The 26,924-nt window shown below is 38.4% G+C and overlaps 2 protein-coding genes across 5 annotated transcripts in view; both read left to right on the top strand.

The window, feature by feature from the left end:
• Positions 1-2,205: 2,205 nt before the first annotated feature.
• LOC125461556 (copine-1-like) overlaps positions 2,206-26,924 on the top strand; it is a 105,896-nt gene continuing 81,177 nt past the window's right edge. For 2 of the 3 annotated variants that reach the window (XM_059652695.1, XM_059652701.1), the window contains exon 1: positions 2,206-2,319. The gene's annotated coding sequence lies outside the window, so the exon portion shown is untranslated. Of the gene's footprint in view, positions 2,320-6,990; positions 7,089-26,924 lie in introns of those variants that run through there. The other variant, XM_059652698.1, reaches the window with a different exon arrangement.
• rbm12 (RNA binding motif protein 12) lies at positions 2,208-25,819 on the top strand. 2 transcript variants are annotated; one of them, XM_048550030.2, is made up of 3 exons: positions 2,208-2,319; positions 18,723-18,808; positions 20,366-25,819. In XM_048550030.2, the coding sequence occupies exon 3, from the start codon at positions 20,391-20,393 to the stop codon at positions 22,893-22,895; it is 2,505 nt and encodes an 834-aa protein (XP_048405987.1). In that variant the 5' UTR covers positions 2,208-2,319; positions 18,723-18,808; positions 20,366-20,390; the 3' UTR covers positions 22,896-25,819. The 2 variants fall into 2 exon arrangements, with proteins under 2 accessions (XP_048405987.1, XP_059508677.1); XM_059652694.1 differs by lacking the exon at positions 2,208-2,319 and adding an exon at positions 6,995-7,088.

Raw genomic sequence — 26,924 nt, 5'->3', positions numbered from 1 at the left:
GTGACTACTCAAAGAGGTTTGAGGCTCAGTGGTCATGTCCCTGCCTCTGAGCCAGGTGGTCTAGTTTCATGTCCCATTTGTATTGGAGGTGCGTTATAATATGTCTTAAGTTGATCTTTAAATAGATAATGACTACACATTAAAAATAAACATTGATTATAAAGCACACTGGAGTGTGGTGAGGTCAGGAAAAGTACTTACTGTAGGAATGTAAATCCCTTCTATGTACCACATCCCCTGGTCTTCCTAGTCCTCTTATAAACATTTGGCTACTCTAGTTGAAATCTTGAGATGGTGCGGCTATTGAGTGAACTCTTGTCGGAGAATGATTCTAACCATTTGATTTTGCTGGCCAACAAGAAAACCAATAGTATCAAAAATGTACAGCTTGAAAGAAGGTCTCGTGGAGAGGTTACCTCGCTGTGTGTGAAATGTTTATTGCCTAGGCCTCCAGTTTGTCGATATCTCATTAGTAAAACTGATTTGCAGAGGCTCTTTGCAACAGAAATGTAATTACAAAGCTCTCATCAGTGTATCCAATTATCTGATTCTTAAATGCATTCATTATTTAAAGCAGAGGTTTCACAGTTTAGTCCTTTGTTAGTGCTGAGTTATTTCATTTTAAAGAAGCATGAAAATATTAACTAAGATTTACCATGATAACAAGGTGTGAAGCTGGATGAACACAGCAGGCCAAGCAGCATCTCAGGAGCACAAAAGCTGACGTTTCGGGCCTAGAGCCTTCATCAGAGGAGGGTCTAGGCCTGAAACGTCAGCTTTTGTGCTCCTGAGATGCTGCTTGGCCTGCTGTGTTCATCCAGCTCCACACTTTGTTATCTTGGATTCTCCAGCATCTGCAGTTCCCATTATCGAAGATTTACCATAATATTTTCATATGTCTCACAGTCATCAGTGTAACTTTTATGAGTTAAGTTCACAGTATCATTACTGTATCAGAGCATGTGACCTGAGGATACAAATATCTCATACTCCATTCTACCTTGGATGAACTGAAGCATGATATTTTACTAATGCATGCTCCTTAGTTATAGTATAATAGATTGATTCTCACCCAGCCTGTGAATGTAATATTTGGATATAATGTTATTTCTGAACAAGTCAGATCCCACTCTGAGATGACAAGTTGTAGAGCTGGATGAACACAGCAGGCCAAGCAGCATCAGAGGAGCAGGAAAGCTGATGTTTCGGACCTAGACCCTTCAGTTTGATACATCATTTCTTTTTATTTAATAAAGTGGTCTCTTACTGAAATACAAAACCAAAACATGCAGATTTGGTTTTTACAATGAAACAAAGACAAAAAGATAAAAATTTTAAAAAAAGCTATTTACAAATAATACAACTTGGAAGATTTCAAAGATTTACAGTAAAAATATGATATTTTATTCATTTTTAACAGCACCTCTTGGCAGTACTTAAACACCAGAGAGAATTCCCTTCTCTTTAACATCTACAGGTTTGACTTTTAATTGACTGTTTTAATTTCCAGTCTTGAGAGTGTGACAGCCTCTTCCTTGACTATTCTCACAACTGAGTTTAGAATTTCTTAGCTTTGGATAATTTCTTCAGGGCTGTAACCAAACACTTCTAGTCTGGAACTTTCATGAATTAATTCCTTTCTGTAAGAGAAACCATTGCTCATATCCAACCTCAACCAGAATTTCTTGAGAAGTGAAAATAAAAGCTTTCCAAGCCATTAGTGCTTTTTTCCGGAGCAAAATAAAATCATACCTTTATTGCTTTAACTGATACCAAAGTAATAGCCATCAATATTTGCTGTGTCCACTCATAAATCTTTCCTAATGCAATAAAATTCTCATTATCACCTAAGGAACTATCCCTCATATACTAGTATTAGTGAACAAAATCTGACAATGGTTTTTTTATGGTCGCCATTCCGTTCAGTTTTTAATTCCACAAAATTATTGAATTTAAAAGTCCTCACCTGATGTGGTAGGACTCGAACCCACATCCTCAGATCATTTGCCAAGGTTGGGGCTGCTGGTACTCCAGATGGCACCGTGACGTAATGATGCTCGACGTCACGCCGTTGACGACATCGCCACACCATGTTCCAGGGTCGCCATCAGTGGGCGGGGACAATGTGTGAAACGCCAGACGCGGGATCTAGGGAGGTGGTCCGTTCTCGCGACGTCTCGTGGGGGCGGGGCCAGCTCCTCGCCGCCATGTTGTTGAGGCTGAGTGAGGAAACGAGCGGGAGCGGGAGAGCAGCCGGGCGTCCGCTCGCTTAAACCCTCAGGCCCACCCCTAGTTAATCCTTTAGCTCCCGTGTCACCGGTAAGGGCGTCGCTCGCTCGGCTTCCTGCGGCCGTGCAGGGCCGGGAATGGGTTGTGTTGTCTGTCAGTAAATGCCGCTGTTTTTCCTCTCCTCCCCGGCCGACTCCGCGCTCGGGCCTTTCGGCGGACCGAGCAACTAGGCCTCCCCGCGGGGGGGGGAATGGGGATGTGTGCGCCCGGGTAGGCCTATCGCTAGCATTCCCCCCGCCACCTCCCCCTTTGGTCTCCCTGCTCACTGGCGGTTTGGATTGTACGGTGAATGGATTTTAGTTGAATTGAGTCTGAGTTGGCGGCGGCCTGTGTGAGGGGCGATTGCGGCGCTTTGTGCGCGCACTAGGAGCGGACAAAGAGTGTGCATGCGCAGCAAGAGGGACCGTGGAAGGAATCAGGAGCTGGGGAGTCGGGGAGAGGACAAGTCATCCCACAGCCTGGGATGGAGTGAAGAGGAGGGGAGGGAGAGAGCTGGGGGTCGAATCTTTCCAGACTCCGGGTGGGAATGGGGAGGATTCCACCCGGAGCTCGGGCACTCAGCTAAATCACTCGGTGCATACCTCTTGGGCTCAATAGTAATACTTAAAAGCAAGTGGTATCTCTGCCTTAAAGCGAAAGGAGGATTTCAGCACCAATCACATACTGTTTAATCCTGAAGGCACATTAAAACATTGGCCTTGTTTTTTTAACTGTTCAAGATCCAGATTTTGTGTCTCAAATAATCTGCAGGTATTTACTGGTTTCATTTTGTGGATACTGCACGCTTTTAAAAATTGTAAAGGATATTTGGTCTCGTGTAATGCATCCCTTTTTAACGATCTGCATGTGTTGGTCCATGGCTTTCTGAAAGGACATATTTTTTTGTTAAATGGTTCTGAATGTAGGACAAGTCAGATTGTTTTTTAAAATCGTAAAGTATAAAGAATGAAGTTTGAGCCAAAGGAAAATATTCTTGAAATGGTAGAGAGTTTATGTGCATCAACCTTGTTTGTATTAGGCTGGTTGGATTTGAGATTTTTTGAAATTTTTGAGTATTGATTTCTATACTACTTGCATTTTAACGTTTTATTTTCTTTATTTAGGACCTTGCTGTAAAATGGATGTCAGCCAGATCTGGTTTGTTTGCGTTGCTTGTTGTAAAGCCTTGTTAGATTGTGTAACTTGTCACATCAGTTTGTCCCTGGAGCAGTTTTGACCAAGTGCAATTTAGTTGTGCCCAGTCTGTCTCCTGATAGTGTCATTCAGTACATATTACATTAAATGCAATTTAAAGTTCTTTATGAGCACGTTTGTAACCCTGTTTACATGCATTTTACAATATATAATTGAGGCATTAGACTCAGCTACTTATTTTTCCAATATGCCCTGGTGTTTTTGTTAACTAAAAGTTAACGAATAAAGGAAGCGTGATGGTTTGGCTATTAGTTGGTGATATGAACCCTAATTCTGAATGCATCATATGCTAAAGTGTGACAGTGACTTTTTGTTTACACCAACTGAAACCCTTCCAGTTCAAGTACATCAGTCCTGAAAATAAGAACAAAGCTGACAGCATTTGCATGACAACCTTTTTGTTTATTTTGAACTTTGTGTGATGTGGAAATATTTTGTGAAGATCATCCACTTGTTTGTGATATTCATCAAACAGGTGCATCCCAGCTTTAGAGACTGCAGCTAGAGAATGAGCCTTGGTAACAATTTAGCCTTATTGTATAGACTTGGTACTCTAGTGTTTATTTGGGACATTAATTTTGAATCAGCTTTGCCATTTTTTGTTTGGTGTTGAGTTTTAGTTAGGTGTGGGAAAGTAAGTTACCTTCTTTTTAATTCTGAACACTTGAATATTCTGCCCGCAACCAAAATATGTATTTTGGAGAAAAGAAACACAATAAATAAGTTACAGTGCTTTTAAATAATTGGATTACCATCTGGCAATTCTGGCTTCAGCAAGTCAGCATATTTGGATAGTTTAATCAGCTCGTATTTGCTATTTATTTGTTAACTACCCAAGATCCTAAACTATGTATTACCTGAAATTTCAAACTGGAGTAACAAAGTTTTAAGCATTTCATAGGTTTAAAACCAAGTGAGATGAGAGGCCACAACTGAAAATATAGAGTAAACTTTAGCAATTAAGAGTTTTAGAAATATTTTAAACTGTTAAAATTCCCTGATCTTAATTGTAAGAACGATAATTTTTAGACTGTTGAACAAGCTCTTTTTAAGTATCCCAGTATAGAAGTTTATTTACTCTACCAAGTTTCTTCTTGTATCTACTGACTAACTCGGCCATGACCCTACTGAATGGTGGAGAAGGCTTGAGGGGCCAAAAAATTGCTGTTCCTCTTTCTTATGACCCTATTTGGTTACAATTCCATGGCATGAATTGAGCTCTGTTTCCTTGGATGGAGAACCATCGATTTGACAAGTCTCACGTCAAGATCAGTAGAGCAGTTTGACTAAGTCCTTTGAGTCTTGATGTGCATTCAGCAACCACAGTCCCAATTACCCACTAAGATTTTGGCACTTGTTGACCTACACATTAGAGTAGTTACTTGATAAGTTGGAACAAACTATCAGTTTAAAATCCTCATCACATTTTGGTCTTTTTTTTTTCTCATCTTGGTTTACCCTGCAACTACAGTATACACTATTGGTTGATATTCTTACCTAGGCTTTGCCCAGGACTGTGGCATATGGAGCAGTGCACAGGTGGAAGATCTTCAGATTGTTACAGATTTCATTACAACGGAGATATTCAAATCTGTGTAATTTTATTCCCTCCCCCTTCACTTCGCTTTCACTCTCCCTGTCTGCTTCTTACATGCACACAGTTGAGTGAATTTGGAAAGTTTGTACTTGCAGAGATCTACTGAAATACAATTGATTTGTAGTCTCTGAAAATAGGATTAGATAAACACCTGAAGAAAAGCAAAGGGTACAGAGAGCAAAGCCGTTGGCTAGAGGAGCTAGCTCCAAAGTGGAACTGGCGCAGGTATGATGGGCTGTATGATGCCTTGTGTTGGAATTCCTGCGATGTTAAGCATCTGGAATTTCAAGACTTTAATCTTGCATTATGTGCTGATCTTTGAGGGCCGTAATGTAGTATGATATGGAGTCAGATTCTGTTCTCATTTGCAGCTTTAGAAACTATTTTAAATTATAAGTTTAAAGTTAATAACAGCCTAAAGCACAGTTTTGTCTTAAGCATATTAATAGGATTGTGTCTTCTCTTTCCACTAATGCACAAAGTGCTGAGTAAACCAATCTCGGTCAAATTATTGGTAGTTATGAAATCAGAAGTAACTGTTCAATTGAATTTACTGAAACTTTAAGATGAGTATTGTGCCTAACAAGAAATTTGTTGAATGATATTTCTGCATTCTGGAATTCCAGTGTGTCAGTTTTAAAATGTGGCAAAATCAGCCAAAATATTGTGCTTTAGAACCAATTATTAATTTGTGGAGCAAACAACTTAGGTACAGTGAGGATGTGTGGCATCATAGGAGACCTGAAAAAATACTATTCGTGTAACCGTTTTGTTTATATTTCAACTGTAAGAACTATTTTAATTTTTTTAATGGATCACTTTTTCCATAGGTGACAATGTTGTTACTGACGAAACTTTTATGACACGGGACTTTTCTGTGTTATGGTTAAATTTAAATTAACTATTAGAATAAGCTGAATCAAAACAATCTTATCCTTTGATTTTGACTCAGGTCTCCAGCATTCAAAGTTCTCAGCTTAAACATTCATTTTATTTTAAGAAATGGTGTGATAATTTAAAATTAGAATCTGGTTAAGAAAAGTTTTAAGGCTATCCTGGGATTTGAAAGTGAATTTAGTTACCAGGAGAAATGTCCGTTGTCTTGTGAGACCTGTTAATTGCAACGCTCCATGCACTCCATTTGTACAATCTTTTGATCTATCTGCCTACAAATTCTGTACCTGTGCTTCTGTTCATTTCACCTGATGAAGGAGAAGCACTCTACAGGTTTGTGATTTCAAATAAATCTGGATTATAACCTGGTGTCATGTGACTTCTGACGTTGCCCATCCCATCTAACACTGGCACCTCCAAAAGGTTGCAGCAGTGTGGAGGAAATGCGACCCTCTGTTCCCTTTTCAGTTTTGTTTCTCCTTGGCTTTTCAAATGAATCTGATTGAGATTCGTCTCCATGGCTTTTATAGCCATGTTTCAGTGGCTACTGTTCGTATAAGGGTCAGTAGGCTGGTCAGCTGTGCCATCTGCAGTATTTGTGGTAATGTTAATTAAAGGACAGTTGCATGATGTTGCTCCCAGGCAGTTGGTGAATGTATTAGGAAGTCCGGCTGTGATCAATCTCTTCATCTAAAAGTAATGTCCCAATTTTGTTTAGTCTACACACAGCAAACTATCATTTCTCCTTTGTTGAGCCAATCCGTACAACAAGATTCTCGTAAAGATTTGAAAGCAGATAAATGTAGTTCTATTTGGGAGAAAAATATTTGAGTTACTTTTACTTGATAAGTTCTCAAATTTTGCACCAGGAGAAATTACAGTTGAGCATGTTTATACTTTAAACTTGTGCACCATACTTGTTTGTTTTAATGGTCTAAATGATAAATTGGACAGAATGATTTGTGAGAGATTTGACTGGAATTCTGATGTCAACCTTATTGTTAAACTTTGCTTGTTCAGCCTTTCTTTTAGGCATTAATCCTGATCGCATGAATTATTTTGGTCCAATTCTGCTTTCTAACTTGCTGGCAAGTGGCTTTAAAAGATAGACGAGGTATGTGCAGTACCATTTGGACTGAATGTCTTACTTATTTTCAAGATCTAACTGATAAGGAATTCTGTGTTCTTTAACTGCTTTTGATGCGAAGTTTTGGCTTATAGTGTTAAAAGAAATGTTGTGTATTATGTAATGTATGTTCTCCAATAAAGATTTCTCGCTTTTCCAATTTATTTAATTAACTGATTTCCTCAATCACTCCTTGGAAGAAATTATTTACCTCTCGACACAAACCAGAATTACATCACTAAATTAGTTGATGCACCACATTAGCTCTGGCTTAATTTAGTAAGCTTTAGAGGGGCTGCAGAGGTGCACAAAAGATTTCTGATAATGGTTCCAGGAATCAGCGATCCTACTTCGGTAGGAAGAAAACCAAATATGATGACACGGGGTAGCCACTTGGACGACTGTGTCCGTGTTGGTTACAAATGCTGCATCAATCTAACCTTCTAGCTTTTGGTCCACAGTTCAAAGCGTTTAAAGAGTTTAAATGTGAAAAGGATGTCTGCATCTATCGCATTTTTGAACAGAATTCCAGATCCTATCACCCTCTGCATGAGAGTATTTCCCAACTCCCCTCTTGTCCTTCTAAGAATTACAATAAACCAATGATCAGTGACTTTTCTACTAAATGGAGCAGTTCATCTCTAGCTTGGCCCTCTCAATATTATTTACCCCATGAAAGCCCCAAGAAGGTAGAGGAAATGTAGGCACATTCATAGTGCAGAGAGAACAGGAGCCCACAGCAGGATACTTATTATAATAGACATAACAAGGTATAGAGTTGAATGAATACAGCAGACCAAGCAGCATCAGAGGAGCAAGAAAGCTGATGTTTTGGGCCTAGATCCGCATCATAGGCCTGAAACATCAGCTTTCCTATTCCTCTGCTGCTTGGCCTGCTGTGTTCATCCAGCTCTTCACCTTGTTATCTCAGATTCTTCAGCATCTGCAGTTCCTACTAACTACTTGCTATAATAGCCTAGCTGAGCATGTGAAAGGAGTATATAGATTGGAGAACGTTTGGAAGAAGTGCTCACGGAGTAAAAGATACAGTTATGCTGATACTATATAAAATACTAAAATAAAAGTAAAATACTATGGGTGCTCAAGGTCTGAGATAAAAACAGAAATTGTTGGCAAAAATTAAGCAGATCTTAGCAGCAGTCGTGGAGAGAAACACTTAAAATTTTGTGCTCTGTGATTCTTTGGAACTGAGGTGTAGTGCTTTGTTTTATTTCTGTATAAAGCACTAAATAGGTCACAGCTTAACTATTGCATGCATTTCCAGTCACAACATAATAAAAAGAATTTGCAGTAGAGAGGGGCAGAGAGAATTTGCCAGGATGACGCTTGGGCACGGTGGTCTATGTTGAAGAAACGTTGTCAAGCCGGGGATCTTTTACTTGGCACAGCGAAGATTGAAAGGAGGCATGATAGTGGAGCATAGATAGGTGGAATAGGAATGCACTTTTAGTAGAGTGGTCATTAAACAGGGGACATAGCTTCTACCTCTCATCTTAAATCTAAGTGAAAGTTGAGTTTTTTTTAAACTCGGAGGGTGATGAGAGTCTGGAACTCACTGTGAGGGAGTAGTTGAGTAAGAAACTCTTGTAACATTTAAATATTCAGACATCTGTTGGCATTGCCAAAGCTTCTGGAGCTATAAGACAAGAACTAGAAAATGGTGTTAATATTGTCAGATCTTTGATCATACTGGATGTAGTCAGCTGAATGGTTTTTTTTGTGCTATAAACGTCAGGGAGTCAAGGTGACATGACAGTTGATTTTTCTTTTTAAATGCAACCAGTGGTTGGGTCTCTGGAGTCTACTGTTTAAAACAAAGGATGCAAGTGTAAACTGGTACTAAATGACCTCCTGTGCTGTAGCCATTCTGAGATTACACGGGCAGTTTCAGCCCCCTTATTTAAGAAAATATGTCATTACATTGGAACGTTCACTAGGATGATCCCAGTGTGAATGAATTGTCTTACATGCAAAGGCCAACTTGACTGACTGGAGCTTAGAAGGGTGAGAGGTGATCTCATCAAAACACAAGGTTCCTAAGGGGCCTGACAGGGTAAATATTGAGGATGTTTCCCTTCATGGATCCAAGACCAGAATTAAGTGTGCCAGTTTAAGACTGAGATGAGAAATCTCCTCTCTCAGAAGGCTTTTACTTTTTAGAACTCCATGCCTTGGACCAGAGTCTAACAAAAGAGAAGTACAGCACATGGAACAGGCTCTTTGACCCTCCAAGCCTGTGTCAATCATTATGCCCTGAGTAAACTTAAAAAAAACAAACCTTCTGCCCTTACTCGGTCATTATCCCTCTGTATCCTTCGTCTATTCATGCATCCACCACTTCTGGCAGTGCATTCCAGGCTCCTATCACTGAAAAATTTTCCTTGCACATCTCCCTTAAACTTCTCCCCGTTCACCTTGAACCCATGCCCGCTTGTAATTGAAACTTCAATCTTGGAGGAGAAAGCTTCTGACTATCCATCCTATCTATGCCTCTCAATTTTGTAGACTTCTATCAGATCCCCTCTCAAGCACCATCTTTCCAGTGAAAACAGTCTAAGTCTTTTTAACCTTTCCTTGTAGCCAGTGCCCTCAAGACCAGGCAACAGCCTGGTAAACCTTTGCTGCACTTTCTCCAAAGCTTCCAAAATGGCATACAATAAAATCCGTACAGTGGAGATAGAGGCTATTGGCCCAGTGAGTACACCATCCCTTTGAAAAATGCCCCATCCAGATCTAGCCCACTACCCTATCCCCATAATCCTTCATTTATCATGGCTAACCCACCTAGCCTGTACATCCCTGAACATGATGGAGCAATTTAGCATGGCCAGTCCACCTAATTAGCACATCTTTGTACTGTATAAGGAAACTGGAGCACCCAATGGTGACCCACACAGACACAAGGCATGCAAATTCCATACAGTCACCCAGGCTGGAGTTGTACCTAGGTCCCTAGTGCTGTGAGGCAGCAGTTGTAACTACTGTGCCACCATGCTGCCGAGTATAGTTCTTTTGTACATTTGAGGCTGAGATAGATTCTTGAACAGTCAGGAATCAAGGGTTAAGGGGGAAAGAGCAGGAAAGTGTGTGGAGGATGTCAGATCGGCTATGATCCCATTCAGTGGTTGGGCAGGCTCGAGGAACTGAGCAGTCTACTTGTGTTTGTATAGTATAGAATTTCACTCACATACAAATGTAGTTGACTCTTAACTACTTGTTGCAATCGCACAGTAACCAATTCTTTTGTATCAGCAACTAGGCACAAATGAGCAATAACTGCATCCATTGCCAAAGAACCACATCCTGTGAATCAATTAAAAAAAATCTCAATTGTTCAATGTAGATCGCATCAAAGCTGTACCCTTTAAAGGGCCAATGAGTATCAATCAATGCAACTTTTTGTTCCCCAGCACAGCTCTCTTTGGTGTCTTTCCATTCCCTCAAACCTTCCAACTCTTCTGGTCACCTCTGGAATCTTAAAATTTTTTCTTTCCTTGAAGTCAGCATAGACAGTGGATTACGTTTGAGACTATTAGGTTTCTGTATCTGAAGAGGCATGTTGCTGTAATTGTATAAATAGGTGTAGCCTAAGTTTTTGATTTCAGTTAGACAAAATAACTCCTTAATTGGTTAAAGCTTACTTTTCAAGTGAAAGATGCATTTTCTTTGTGCGAAATAAGCAGCTTTATCCTGGATCCTGTACTATAGCCCTGTTTTAATGCTGGCATTGAAATCCTCCTTCATTAGGAGAGTTTAAAATTTTCAGCAAAGAAACAACTTTTCCTAATTACACAAAGGGCATGAAAACATGAACTAAATTTGAACCTTTGCACTTTAATTTGGTGTATTTGTTTTCATGGTTGATTCTACAAGTTTTTTAAAATTAGATGAGATGTTTTTGTTACCTTGATGTTGGAATGGCCTTCATATCTGTTTAGGACTTGAAAAAAGACAGACCCACTGTTTCATAGTGGGATGTGCTTCCTTGATGTTTAAGATTATTGTGGTATTCCTAAGCAATAGGTTGATTCTTACAGTACTCTGTTCACTAGCTTATAATGTTCAGAATCTGTGTGAGATTTCATTCCGAAGGCTGTAGATTATTTAGTTTACAGAAAGATTGCAAAACTTCTGGATTATTTGAGTATGAATATTGTTAGTTAAAGGTGGCTTTCAAAGGATTTGGCTTTTTGCCGTGTTTACCATATTACAATAGTGACTGCTGCAAAAAGCAATTTATTGCCTGTGAAGTGATTTGAGGCTTCTGGTGGTCTCAAGCACGGTGTTTAAATACATCTCTAATTGTTTGGAAGTGATGGTGTCTGTCTGAAATGCGTACCAATGTTTAAATGTTTTTTCAAGGAATTAGTAGATGTGGAGCTGGAAATATTTGCAGCAAATGGCTAACAATTATCGTTTATATTGCTTTGTTGTGGAACAAATATTACATCAGTTGCCTTGAATAATAATAGAATTGATCTAAAATGAGTATCTTTTGAAGCTATTTGGCAGGTTCATGTTCTTCAGATCAAGCAGTATTTGCAGCATAATTTTGCTTGAGCTTGGAATTTATAAACTTTGATCACTTTGGTTTTGTTTTAGAATCATGTATCAAGCAGTACAAGATGATTTAATGAACTAAAGTTTTGTGGCATTTGAAGAGCTTGATTCTATTTAATGTGCTGGTGATAAAGTTGCAAGATTCTGCTTTCTTTGAGCAATGGTATTTTACAATCTCTGTTTTGAGAAAATGAACAAGTTGTAATTGCATTCTTCCTGATCATGTTTCAGATAAGTGTATTTAAGAACTAACACTGTTCAGTATAGATGATCTCCTGGATTATAATATGTTGAACTTGGTGGTAATTCTGCAAAGGTTTGATTAATGTTCAAACTGTTGAATTTTTAACAAGGACTTCTGTAAATATTTTTAAATTTGTGTTCCCTAAAGAAGGTGCCTTTAACTGAATCTGATTTAAAATTGTGTAAAACTTATTTAAGCCTGCGGTTTCAAGTGTTATTTTTGAGTTGCATATGTTAAGATTTCTAGTTTTGCCTCTACAATCTGTGTTGCTAATGTATGTGCTATATTCAGAATGTTGAATGATCAGTTTCTTCTGGTTAGGAAATCTTGTTTCACAACAAATAACGATGCTGTTAGAATTGATTATGTGGTTTAGAACTTTTCAAAGTGATGGTTATTTCCCCTCATCATTCTGGAAAAAACGTTCCTATTCTGTTGATTTCTCATTTTGTGGTTTGCGTTGAACTTGTGTAGCAAGTCATTTTGAAACAGAATGTTGGTGATTTACAAAGCTTAAATATGCTAAGGTTTGTATTTTTCTTAATCCTCCTTCCCAGTATAAGTGTGCACCTTGTTGTGAACTGAATTAATTGCCAATGCTGTTGTTCGCCACTTTCACAACTGGCACTGCAGTTCACCTGAGTAAAGGCTATGGATGATTCCTCAACTTACGTGTTTCCAGTTTTGGTTGTGGCAGAGAGATGGTAAATACCAGTGAATTGGTGTTAGGATTAATTTGTTTTGCTGCAATAATGGTTTGTTTGACATTAGCAGATACTGTGCTGTGACACTTGCTTTTCCTGTTTCTTGGATAATGATTCTCTTATCCATTCTAAGCAAAGGAGACCTGATGGACCACATTGATTTTGTTGCTGATTGCTATGTACACGTATTGGCATTTGTTGGGTGACACTATTTTTTACCTGGCATATTTTATATTCACCTTATTTCCTTAACCCTTAGTCTTGTGTTTAAATTGATGAGAGAGTCAGTCTCCTAAATGCTTCTCTGAACATTGGTGTAAATCTCCCAATGTGAAGTGGAGTTGCATTTCTGTTGATTGTTTATTAACCACCCTGTGTCAGAAATGAGGTACTGGCATCAGCCATGACTTGAAGAGGTAGCACTTTTGTCTGAGTCAAGATTATTCATTGTGTGGGATCTTGCTGTGTGAGTTGGCTGTCCTGTTCCTGTTTTTGCAGCAGTGATTGATTATACTGTAATTTTTTTTAAAAATTAGCTTTAATACGCTTTGGGATGTCCTGTCTAATTGCATTTTGGTTTTCACAGCCTTCACACAAAGCAATATTCGGTATGTCTGTCGGCTCAGCTTTGCTGAATTTAGAGATAATCCGGAACGATGCACTGAAATGAGAACTGAAAGGTCTGTGGATGTTGTAAATCAGACGTAGAATTTACTGGAAAAGCTCGGCAGGTCTGGCAGCATCTGTGCTTTGAGTATTGCCTTTATTACATTTGTTTTTAGTGCTGGTGGATGTCTTAAGCTGGTTAAATGGCCAGATCTGCCTTTGAGCAAGCAGCAGTTATTTCATTTAATTGTGCAAATAATGTAAATAGTCATGTTTGAAGTGCAACAGCTACAAATTTGGAACAAATGCATATGATGGGCTATGACTGGCCTGCCAGTGCTTGGTGAGTCTGGCTGCCCTGACTGAAGTAGTGGGTGTTTGCAGGAGGAGGAATATCTTGTGCAGCTAGACTTGGTTCACAAGGAAATGTGGTGTCATTCTGGTTAACACAATGGTGCTAAAATAGGGTAAATTGCATTAATATGACTGATATTGATTAACAGTGGGCTTGATCTCTCCTTGTAATGTGTACATTTCTGAAAACACTTTGCACCTCAGGTAACTGTCTGGATACAGCCATGTTTGGAAAGCCAAATCTGTAGTAGACTCCCAAAGTGCTTCACACAATTTAGGAGGGTGCATAAATAATCTTTTTTGTTGATTTTCTTTGACATTGCCAAAATTCTTGGTCTTGTGGCAGTAATCTGAGGAAACCTGGCAGCAACTACTGTCTCCAGAAAAATAAATGGAGTGGATTTTTTATTTTAGAAGTTTAATTGGTCTTGAATTCTTTGCCTCTGTTAGAGCTCAAATTGTTTGGGTGCAATTGTTGTTTGAGATTGGAGTTAAGTTGTTTTTGTACAGCCGAGAGCAAATGGGTAAAATGACCAGTGAGAGGAATTATTGGTATTGGAACACCTGAGCCATGATGGCCTGTGTGTGTGTGCGCATTGATTTGAATGTTGATGTTTGTACTATATAAATTATCAGTTAAGATCACTTTAATCCTTGACAAAAAGTCATTAAACTTGTGCTATATTTTTGAATGTTTACAAGTTCTGTATTGCATTTAAAACAAAATTCGTCTTGGACCCTTCTCTTTTGTTTCACATTCTTAGTATCAACTAAGAGCTGATTGTCACAAGCCAATGAGTCGAGTTAGTGTTGTATTTGTCATCTACATTTGACTGGTAGTAAGTTGATCCAAGTTGTTTGTTGTGATAGAATAGTTCCTTGTTTGTACTGTAAATCCACTCGTGATGTACCGTCTGTTTGATGTCTGGTGTTGTCACTCTCTGCACCTGCATTTTCAGTCTGAAAGTTAATTTCTGAAATAATGAGTAGCAGTGTCATGTATTGTAGACATGACAAATTCTGCTATTCTTTGAATTGACTAGATTCTGGGATACAGATTGGGATTGGTTTTATCACCAGATCAATCTGAACATTTTATGAAATCAGTAGCATGTTAGATTTGATTTTCAATAAGAAATTAGAAGTGAAGACACCTAAACTATAACTTATAAAATAATATTTATGCCGTTAAAATTAACAATTTTAGTAGGGCAGCATAATTCAATTCTCAAATAGGATTTGATGAGAATCCAGGTTATTTATATTAACTACACATTACTGCACTGTTGTATATTAGATAATTTTATATTTGGGTTAATGTATATTGACTATCCTGAGGAACAGTTGATATGCTGGGAAGTTTTATAGATAGACTTTACTATTCAGTGTCATTTGTAATCTACTTGAGTTTTTCCATATGTACTTTCCAGTTTTTTAAAAATTGTTTTAGTTTGCCAAGAGGTGAAGGATCCTTTGCATCCCTGTAGTACTGTCTGTCCTCACTAACACTTTTTGGAAGACTTTGGGGGAGTATAACTGGAAAAGCATATTTTTAACAGAAATAAAATATCTTTACATCCTGTAATCTTGTGTACTTGTAAATATGTCTGCCAGCAACTTTTTAGCATCTTCTATTTCCTTTTTTTAAAAATATCAGGAAGAGTTGACTATTTTGAGTATAGTATGATGAAACAAACTTCTCTCGCACCCGTTACAAGATTATTAACTGCTTAACCCTACTGCAGTTTTCTGAGAAGCAGCTTTAACCACAAAAGTTGGTATTCCATGTTAAATTAAGTGACAAAGGAATGGAACAAAATCATTGTTTCAAGAGATTGTAATGCTTTCCCTTTAAAACATCAGTTATATAATAGCTTGTTGATTATGTAGTATGCTATTTTTTCAGTAATTAACGATTATTTATAAAAGAAAATGTCACCTGAATATTCCTTTACCAGCAAAGGTTGGACTTTTCGGTTGTTTACAGCATTCCTGTTTTGTAACTTTTTTTTCTTCATTTGTGCAACTTATTTTGGTTACAAAAACCATAGCCATGGGAAATGCAAGGTTACAGGAATAGGGTCGGGGATTGAGTCTGGTGGGTCAGTGTGGACTGAATGGGCCGAATGGCCTGCTTCCGTACTGTAGGGATTCTGTGGGGGGGGGGGAATGTCAACTTGGCTCTACAGTTAAAATCCAGGTTTCCTTTTCTTTATAAGTTTCTCAGATTCCATTGCTTTGTCAGAATTTAATTGTTATTGGGCATTGTGACCCTTGCAGTGTGGCACAATTGATGTTAAATTGACAGGTTCCCTTCTGCCTCAAGGATGGCTGCTAAAGGAAATAGAATTGTCATGCCACTGCTCTTAGTTGGGGTGCAAGTTATTTTATTTACAAGATAGAGGCTGTGTCACATCTGATTTGGGACTCCTCCATGGAAAAATATACCATTTTAAAAGGAAGTTAGGTGATCCCTGTTTTAATCACAAAGACATGCATGGAAGGAAGTCAGTCAGTTTATCATTTACCAGTTTCTGCTGCATTTTGGAACTATTGTCTCCAATACTGTTCTCTCACCCCTCCCCTCCCCCTTAGGTTTTGGGCTTTCAACTATTACTGACTAGCTTCAAAGACACTTTATTAAAGCATTCGTATGCTAACAGCACTGAGCATGAAAAACATTTCTCTAATTATCCTTAAATTAAGACCAGTATTTCCACTTTTATTTAAAGCTTTTTTAAACGCAGGGAGTTATGATATAAAACAAACTAGGCAGGATTTGGTGATGTTAAGTAAATAGTTTTGTATGATTAGAGAGGGGAGGTATTCAAAAATCTTATGTATAATATTTCAGTAGTTTTGGATTACTTTGAAGTTATGGGCATATGAAAGCAAAGTACTACTGATACTGCAAATCTGCAATAAACTCCAAAAAGCTGGGGAAACTCAGCATCTGTGGAGCGAGAAACGGTTTTAAATTCATATATATAAGCCATTGAGGATGTGTAGGAGCCTAGACCAAAGGAATTTTTGAATCTCTTCCTTGGGCTTGTTAACTACACCACACGCTTCCACTTGCAGAAAGCCTTGTATGCCTCCTTTGAATGATCTTTAAGAGCACGTTACTGTGTCTTTGCACAGACTTTTAGTTAACAGTCAAGGTTTATGAGTTTAGGGGCAAGGTAGTATGGAATGTAAGACCTTTCATCTGATCCTTGTTATCTTAACTGGATCACACATCTTAAGTGACTTGCCATCCACTTCATAATTAAGTTTGACATTCTCAATCCCGTTTCATTATAATTGTCCATTCTATTTCTTTATATTTATTTTTAAAAATTCTAAAAGGTGCTTTGTAAATAACATATTGCATCTGCCCATATAAACAGATTATATTTTGCAAAAGTTTAAATTTCCAACTGAGTACATTACTCTTGATAGCATGGATTCTCATGGAAACACACTTGTTTTTAATAATTTATATTCTTCACTGCAAATCCCTAAACATGTTCTTGACCTGAAACAACATCAGCTACTGGTAACAGACACATTTTTAAAAGTGCTGCGGTGAATCCAGACTCCGGATTCAAATGATGACTAATTCACGATTCACAGCTCCAATTTTTGCTTTAATGAGATTGTTGTCTTTTGTTATCACTCCTGTGCCTAAATCTTTGTCACAATCATCACAGTGAACTGTTCATTCCCTGTGGTGGCCTTCTGCATTCGGGATAATTTTTATACTTTCCTAAACGTTTTGAGTAAGTAACTTCTAATGGAATAGCTAATAGGAAAAGTTCAAAAAATTCAGTGAAATAAGCACGAAGCAGGAATTCTCCAGTCAACTTTAATGCTTGAATTCTAAACTACTTACATTATTCAGCTAAATTTTTGCCTTTTACCATGATAAAATATTTTTCATGAGCAGCGTTATTCTGAAATAATGAAAAGCCTAATGATGTACATGAACGTTTGCATTGTAAATCAAAAGATAGTTAATGGCATACATCTTCCTCCTGCCCTGGCCAGAAATTTTGGAGTCTGATTGTAATGCACAATTTTTTTAATTTTTGGCATATAAATTTATACACGAAGATTTGTAGTTTTAAAAAAATCTCTTAGCTAACTTGTTAAACGCCAGAGTATTTGTGGAAGTTTCTGTTGGTATCATAACAAATTGTCAAAAGATTGCTTGTGTTGGATATTGACCAATGATGTTTCTAAACAAATGATAGTCATACGTTGTAGAAAGCTGGAATTTTTTTTAGTAGAACACCTGAGGTCTTTCCTCATTTCCAATTGACAAGGACAATGTCACAAGTCTTCTAATTTAAAGTCTTCATGAATGTAATGTAGTTACAAAACAATAATTAAATCCAAAGTTATTTGAGGTCTGCCAAATTCAAATGCCAAACTTCTACTTCAAAGTTGGAAGACCTTTAGGAAGTGTATATCGTTCTAAATTCCAGTACCTCAGTGTGAAATAGCTGAATCATACAGTCTACTGAAGTCTCAGAATTAAGCCCTGATCTTCAGCGAATTAGCTAATCTTAGTCAGTGCAACGGAAGGGGGCCATCCTTGGGATAGTAAGATGTAGTTCTTGTAATAACTAGAACTTGGCTGCTGCCCATTAATCTCTGTTGGAAGTTGTGCGCATTAGGCCACGGTGGGTTTGTGTTTGGCAAGGTTTGCTAACTTCCTGACATCTATGGTCTAGAATTGTGCTAGCATGGCTACTTGAGTAAGGAATAAAAAAGGGTCCCAGGCATCCATGGAATTGTACCTCATCGAAGGTTGAACTCAGGAAAATGTTTTTCATAAGTTTTCATGACCAGAATCTAGGGAAATTTTTTAGCTGTGTAGGCTCCCATATTCCTGTGCTTTTCTTCCCCTCAGTTGGCTCTGGAGATCTGATTATTGTCTTGAATTCATAGTATCACTTTGTATTTAGCTAGGGGAGATTTGATTGTTAATATTGCACAACGTGGAAAGTTGAGGAATTCTGAAATGTTCAGTTTGTACTGATTCCAGAAGATGCGGTCTTACATCGTGACATTCATGTACACGACAACAGGCTGATTGCATTGAGTATTGCAGACATTGATTTGTCATCCCGTTTATTCTTTCTGCAGTCTGTAAAGTTGGTTTAAATTGGTTGACAACAGGATTGGCTGGTGTCCTCAGCTGCTTAAGGGAAACGCCACTGTTTTGGTCACAGGTAAGATTCTCTTCTGTTCAGGTTGTTTTAGATATAAAATTTTAAGATTTGTGTAGGCTCCATGTTAGTTGCTTTCAAATTTTGAGTTGAAGCATTGTAATTCTCAATTTTAATTGGTGTTTAGTAAAAGGGCATTCACTTTTAGGTTTGATAGATTAATTTGGTTTAAATATAGTATGTCAGACTCCAATTTATTGGCTATTTTGTCTGAAATTTTTTAAAAATTCAGACATTTGACTGTTTACGGCTGTAAATTCTGTTTGAAGTACTTTTGATTCCCATTGAATTTTAATATCAGATCTGCAACATTGTTATTCAGAAATGTTAGGTTTACAGAACCATGCGTGATCATATCTTTGAAAATTGCAGAATTGGTTGTTAGCATGGAATGAGCTCAGAAACAAACTGGGAAGAGTTGTGTATTAATTAAACTTAATACAAGAGTTTGCTTACTATAGTAGTCAGATGACTGGCAAATTCTGCTTTCCATTACAAGCTGAGATTGATTGAAAACAAAGTTGTAGTTTATTTGTTTTTGCATTCAGATTCAATGTTCCAATTGCAATGGATCTGTTAAGGTTTGACTTTCAAAGAAATATCTTCCAAAATATGTCAAATCTGATTCATGTGCTGAAAACACTGGCTAGATCTCATCACCTCTCCACTCTGATTTATGCTTCTGCTCATTTCAAAAATCGGTATTGGACAGCTTTGGCCCACTTAATTGCACTGATCTTCTGAACCTTTATCTGAGACAGCAGCATGGGAATGCCTTTCAAAGATTGAACCAAACCAATTGTCTCTTCATCTGATTGCCAGTTTCCACAACCTGCATCAGATCATCAGCTGAAACCCCCATCCTGTGCCGTTGTTACCTCTAGACATGACATTCTTCCAGGATGCTCGCCACACCTGTAAATCTTGGCTTGTCCAAACTCTGCCTAAGTCATGTTTACCCATGACTCATGTGCTTGCTGATGTATATTGAATACAGTAATACCTTAGTTTTAAAATTCTCGATCTTGTCAAATTGCTTTGTGACTGCCTACTTCCACACGTAATTCATCCATCACTGACCCCTCTAATTCAGTCCTTTTATTTCCCCATGTTTGGAAGCTGACCCTTGTAGCCTGTCATTTGCAAGTCCCTTCCTGATCAAAGCCTCTTTAATTTCTCACTCAAAATCTAGTAATTGACCTATGAAGTTTTTGATTATCTGTCCTAATGTTTCCTTATGTGGCTCAGTATTGTATTTTGTTCGGTAAAGCTTCTGTGAAACATATTGGTCTGTTTGTATTTATTACAAAATAATATTTGTAGTGGTAAAGGAAAGTATATTACTGTTGCGGTTTCTTAATTGCTGGGCAGTTAGGTTTATGCAAGTTGGACTTAATTATGCAATTTTGATATAAAACCCTGTTTTAAAACTGGTCCAATACCTGCGAAAAAGTTGGTTTTCCTCTGGCTTATATTGAATGCTAAGTGCGTTTTACATTTCTGGTTAGGCTGGTTTTGTTCTAACAAGTCTGACGTAGTTCGTGCCTTTCTCGTCTGCAGGTGGTTGTTATTGATTGTGCTCAGCATGGCCGTGGTCATCCGCTTGCAGGGTCTCCCCATTGTGGCGGGGACCATGGATATCCGCCACTTCTTCTCTGGATTAACCATTCCTGATGGTGGTGTGCATATTGTAGGTGGTGAACTTGGTGAGGCTTTCATCGTTTTCTCCACAGATGAAGATGCACGGCTTGGTATGATGCGTGGTGGGGGTACAATTAAAGGATCCAAAGTATCACTCCTACTGAGTAGTAAAACTGAAATGCAAAATATGATTGAGCTGAGTCGTAGGCGTTTTGAAACTGGTAATGTGGATATGCCACCAGTAGGCTCAAGCAGACCTGGGCCAACTAGTAATACTGGTATTACTGCGAGGGGTAGCTTACCTACAACTATGCCTAACTTAAACACTCCCACTATGGTCACCACAACTTCCTCATTACATGAAAGCATAGGGAATAAAAATGTGCCCACCTTTTCTGCTGCCAGCATGGGAAGTACATCCTCTAGCCTCAATCCCACTTTTACCAGCCCTGGGTTTAGCATGGGTTCAACAATAACCAGCACTATGCCGCCACTGAATACGATAAACTCTGTGCCACCTTTGCCACCCCTTCCTCCTTTACCTACAATGCCATCATTGCCGCCTATGCCTTCAGTTCCTCCAATTGGTATCTTGCCACCAGTGCCTCCCCTTCCTCCTATAGCACCTCTTGCTCCAATTCCTCCCATGCCACCAATACCTCCATTGCCAAGCTTACCACCCATGCCCATCAATGCAGGTAGTACTCTTCCTCTAGGAAGCTCTGGGCCCAGTGGAATGAATGGTTCTGGGTCTGCATTGGGCATCAGTAATAGCATAAGTTCCATGTACATGGGTCCTATAGGTTCATTAAATCCACTGCATCCCATGAATTCCCATAGTTCAATTAACAAAGGACCACCACCAATTAATTCCAATGATGTGTATGTCCATATCTATGGGATGCCATACACTGCAATGGAGTCAGATGTAAGAGAATTTTTTCATGGACTTCGAATTGAAGCGGTGCACATGATGAAAGATCATCTAGGTCGCAATAATAGAGACGCAATGGTAAAGTTTTATAGTTCCTCCGACACGTTTGAAGCTCTGAAACGACATGGAAAAATGATGATGGGACAGAGATTTGCTAATGTATTCCCTGCAACAGAGAGACAGTGGCTCAATGCCACTGTTGGCTTTAGTACACCCAAAAGCATGGCCCCCCCACCTTCCATTGGGCATTATGGACAGAACCTACCTCCATTTCATACATCTAGGTCTGAATCTCCAAGCAAACGTGAACGATCGCGATCACGCTCGCCTCACGAGAAGGAGTTCTGTGTTTATTTGAAAGGCTTACCATATGAGGCTGAAAATAAGCACATCATGGAATTCTTCAATAAACTGGAACTCATAGAGGATAGCATCTACATAGCCTATGGACCAAGTGGAAGAGCAACAGGTGAAGGCTTTGTAGAATTTAAAACTCCCACTGATTACCAGGCAGCTTTGTGTCGCCACAAACAGTACATGGGCAATCGCTTCATCCAAGTTCATCCAATCACTAAAAAAGCAATGTTGGAGAAGCTAGAAAATATTCAGAAGCGAGCGCACAACTTTGTGCCAAATGAGCAGAAGAGAGAAGTAACAGTGAAAACTGAGGAAGTGTCTGGCTCACCAAAAATTTGTGGTCATATATGGAATATCCCTTATAATGTAACAAAAAGTGACGTGTTCCAGTTTTTGGAAGGTATTGGACTAGCAGAAAATGGTGTCCAGATTCTTGTAGACTCTAATGGCCAAGGGCTTGGGCAGGCCCTTGTGCAGTTCCTAAATGAAGAGGAGGCACAGAAGGCTGAACGACTGCATCGCAAGAAATTAAATGGACGTAATGCATTTCTTCAACTAATCACTCTTGAACAAAAACAAGAAATGGAAACAAATCCACCATTTCAAACAAAGAGCCAGAAGAATCCAAACCAAGGAAGTCTTGATCCTACTTTCCTCCCCTGTGTTGGAGGTGACAGCATTTTTTCTCCAAGTGTCAGTTCAGGCAATCTTAATGGCCCTGTACCACCATTCAACCCTGTCAGTAGCTTTAGCGGATCAACTAGCCTATTTGGACAAGGGCCGAGTCCTGGATCAGGGGTCAGTGTTAGTATTAGTGATGGCCCAACGGGTGGGCCTGTTTTTGGAAGCAGCACTGTCAGCAGTTTTCCAGGAGCAGGGGTTGAGCCAAGGGTTGGAAGTGGCCCTTTAAGTACCAAAAGCCCAACAGTGGTTAAAGTGCAAAATTTGCCCTTCAAAGTATCCGTGGATGAAATTTTGGATTTCTTTTATGGCTACCGTGTGATTCCTGACTCTGTGTGCTTGCAATTCAATGAGCAAGGCATGCCTACAGGTGAAGCAATGGTTGCTTTTGAATCCTGCAATGAAGCAATGTCAGCTGTTGTTGACCTGAGTGATAGACCTATGGGATCTAGGAAAGTGAAGCTAGTCTTGGGATAACTCCCAAATTTTAAACTAAGGCTGTAGCTTTATAGGCTTACCTTAAGGATAGTTATTTAACATGGAGGTTATCTGAACCTCTGGCCTGAAACTTGCAAGTGTTTGCAGCTGACTCTTTGACCGCCCCATTATTCGGAATCTAATGAAAATGTTTGTGTCCGGTGGAAAGTGTAAGTGCACCACTGATAGTGTAGACCTAGCAGAAATGGATGTTTTGTGTAGATCCATGAAACTGTTAGCTTTTTCATACTTAGGCAACCGGCCTATGCACAGATGCATATTAGATACTAATGTAGCCATATTTTTGTTAAATGCAATCATTTTAAGTTTTGGCACCTGAATGTTAAGTGGATAGAAGCTCTGTCTTTGGCAACAATCTGTAACTGCAGATATTTAACTCTGCAAATGAAAACTATGAAATCAGAGCTAAACCTAGGTTTGACATTGATGTAAATTATAGTATTTTGTGCACTTGGGTTTCATTGTCAGCTGCCATTAGACGCAGTGAAAATAGTAGGAACTAGGGTACAAATAAGTTGAAAACTTGGTTCTTAATGTGCATGTTGACCCTTTGTTCTGGGCATGGTATTTTTTTTCCAAAATTTTTGAGTTTGAGAGTCATTCTCTCCTATATCTGTATATAAAACGGCATATTGCAGGTTAAGTTGTTTCACTTCTGTGTTCAATTTGAACTTGTGCTATTGTGTGACCCAAGGCTTGATATCATACTGTTTATGGAGCTCATTTGTGTGCTAGTTATCTAATTATTCTGCTAGTACCCACACTGTTCACATTAATGCTGCAAGGGTGGTGAAATCAGTTCGGAAGAACTTATTTTTTCTTTTTTAACCACTACAGGCTGCCAGTTTCTTAGTGTAGAATTTGGCTAATGCAAGACTTTTAATGCTGATGCACTTGGTATAATTTCTGCATTATACTTTTCTAAAATTTTGTTACTTGCTGGTTTGTAAAGGTGTACAAAAGACCCCTGTAAACCCATTCAAAGATTGAATGAATTCCTGTAACAGTGTTTTTTTAACGCAAGCTGCAACTGTATTTCTTTCTGGCACCAGAAAATGCTCATTGTATTCATGCCAGCATGCAGTGCTAGTAGAGATTTAGAGTAACTAGCATTTTGAAATGTATTTGTAAGCAAACGTTTGCTGGATAGAGAGTGCCCTGTTTTGGGAAATATTGTACAGTCTTGTTAATGACCCAAACCTCAATAATCCTACTGTATCATATCCGTAAGCTTTTTTGTAAAAGATACAAAATGAATCAGTAAAAGTGTGATGCTGTTTTTTTAAACTGAAAAGAACAATGCGTATTGTTTATTTGAATTTTTGATGTGTTTTTGCAAATGATGTTGAGGAGATCTGAAACGTATGCAACACTACATTGTATAGTGAGAAAGGACTTTTATTGGTTCACTGAGCTTCTGAAACTGCTCCCAGTACATCTTGGGATTTTCCATCTCTGGCTTTCAGTTTTGGGTCTTCAATCCTGCAATGTACTGTACCAGTAGAATTTATTTAATGTGATGCAGTAGGGAGGGATTTGGAACAGATTGGTCTCCATTCTCAAGAGCACAGATTCAGCTCCTGCACAAAATGGGTCTCAAAAGTAGTTGATATTGTAATAAAATTGACAGTAATGTTGAGAGGTGATGTGACTCTCCTGCTGGTTGACTTATGAACCAAATTCAATTACGAAGTAAATCCAAGTCTGCTCAGTGGGCTAATGTGAGAAGTCCCCGTAAACTACTTGTAAGTAGTATTGTAAGAACTGCATTGCTCTGTGTGTGACCGGAATATCTGATGCAACGTATTAAGTATATTTGTATTGCCACTGTTGCATTTAAAGATCGCCTTTGTAATTTGCAGACTGATAAATTTTGCATTTACATCTATTTGGTGAGATCGGTAGGAAAAATGTTGAACTGAACCATGATGTAAAAGAACAAGTTGTACATACACCATTATCTTCAGCTTTTTGTCAATAAAATGCATTCCATGATAAATAAAGGAAACAGCTCTTGTAGGTTTAGATATAAAACTTTGTGTTGCTTTTAAAAGAGAAATGGCCAGACAAATGGCAAATTTGATGGCTTTTTTTGTTTTTTCAATGTTTTGTGCAACTGAAGAACATTGTAGTGTACCTGGTACCTGAGTCTGATGGTTAGTTGGTAACAAAGCTGTCCAATACTGACTTGAATGGATGTGAGGACCAGTTACCAGTCTGATTTTCCTCAATGATCATCTATTCTTGCAATTTCCCTCATTATTTCAGAAGCAAATTGATATACAACAGTATCTTCAATGAGCAGCTGCGACAGTGAAATTCCCTATTAAAAATTCTTTTAATTTAGTTCGTCAAGGAGTTGAGAATCACTTCACAATTGGGGATCAAAGTGAAATTCTCCTAAATGATGTAAAATTTCTCTCTTCTCAGGTTACCCTTGGCAAGAGTAACTTTCTTCATTTTTGCCCAGTTTCTCCCCAGGACACCCAATTCTGCCCCCCATCAAACAGGAGCCTTTATATTGTTTGCTGCCTCCTAATGGAGCAGAAAGCCTGTTTTGCTTTTTCCCCAATTATATTACTCTTACACTTCGTACAAAAAGAGGTAGTGATTTCAGAAGAAAAGTTCAATTGATTGTTGGATTAGGTTTGATTTTAATTGCAGGAGACTATTAGATGCTTTCGCTCCAATTGCAGCATTGTTTTGGCGAATGAATTATTCTGATTACTTCCTGTTCTCAAGAGAATGAGTGAGTTTTTGTTTGGCTTGTCTCTGTGGTATATTCTCAATTTATTTTCAATTTCCAGAGAAGTTGTGCATACTTACATGGAACTTGAGTGTCTTGTTCTGTTGCTCTTGTACGACCCTTAAACTGCATACATAAAATGGCAAGCGTAACTCATTGTCTGACTTGTCCAAATTGCTTGTGTCTGATTTACTTTGCCTACTCATTGCCATTTGACATTGCTTTAAGGACACTGGTGTGTTAAAACTCAACATTATGCTAATCACTTTGCATATACAGTTTGGAATATGCAGTCTTTTCCTTCAAAGAATCAGTGGACCTACAGTTTGGCTTCATTGTTAACATTCATTTGTCAGTGGTGCTATTCATTTATATTTGTGGAACGAATAGTTGGTGCAACTTCAAAAAATGCATTGCTTGTACAGTGGCAATTATGTAGTGCTTTGAAGTTATGTTCTGATGTAGGTAATCTGCAGAACAGGCGTCAGCTTTGAATACAACTGCATTTTTTGTTTATATATTTGTCATCTTCTGTTTTTCACTCCAAGTTAACTGTTATTGGCACAGAAAGGCATCTTTATTTCAGAAACTGGAGTGATTTTGTAAAAACTGGTTAATTTTCAAATGATCCTGCATTGGCTCTCTTGATTTTGTTTTTAATATTCTCAAATGTCCAAAGTTGGAATGTCATGAAATAAAGGCTAATATGGTGTTTGAATTTTTGATCGTGGTGCACAAATGGTTTAAATCACAGTTGGGTGCTTTGGCTAAAATTATTTGAGAGATGACCTTGCAAAACTATTTCTTAATTTGGGAAGAGGAAACCCGCTTCTGTTACATTTTGGGCCATCTGATAATTATGCTTTTGACTGGTGAACCACTTTTCAATTACTTCTATTCAGTGGCTGTGCAACAACAATAAATTTTGATTCTTGAGCAGTAACTTACTCCAAGACATGTGTCTGCAGGAATGTACCAAGTTAATTAAATGTGTACAAGCTGATAAATTTATATGAAGTAAGTTGCTGAGGAGTGGAAGTATCCACTGAGTATCTGCATGATGCTCTTTTTCATTCATACGACACTTAGTTGATGCCACCTTTTGAGATCTTGGCTGTTTACCTGGCTACAATCTGCAGTTTCTGCTGCCTACATGCTCAAGTGCAAACTTCAGACTTGTAAAGTCACTGCAAGTGATATCAACTTGGAAAAGGTAGGTTGATTCCTGTTTGGGCAGGAAATGAGTGGTTGAATAAATCCAC

Source organism: Stegostoma tigrinum, chromosome 19 (assembly GCF_030684315.1).
Source record: "Stegostoma tigrinum isolate sSteTig4 chromosome 19, sSteTig4.hap1, whole genome shotgun sequence".
In the NCBI taxonomy this organism is placed as follows: domain Eukaryota; kingdom Metazoa; phylum Chordata; class Chondrichthyes; order Orectolobiformes; family Stegostomatidae; genus Stegostoma; species Stegostoma tigrinum.
The sequence above is the reverse complement of the archived record's forward strand: the minus strand, read 5'-3'. Positions and strand labels throughout refer to the sequence as shown.

Bases quoted from the DNA above. Each gene is read 5' to 3' on its own strand.
- rbm12 (XM_048550030.2), top strand. From the start codon at position 20,391: ATGGCCGTGGTCATCCGCTTGCAGGGTCTCCCCATTGTGGCGGGGACC.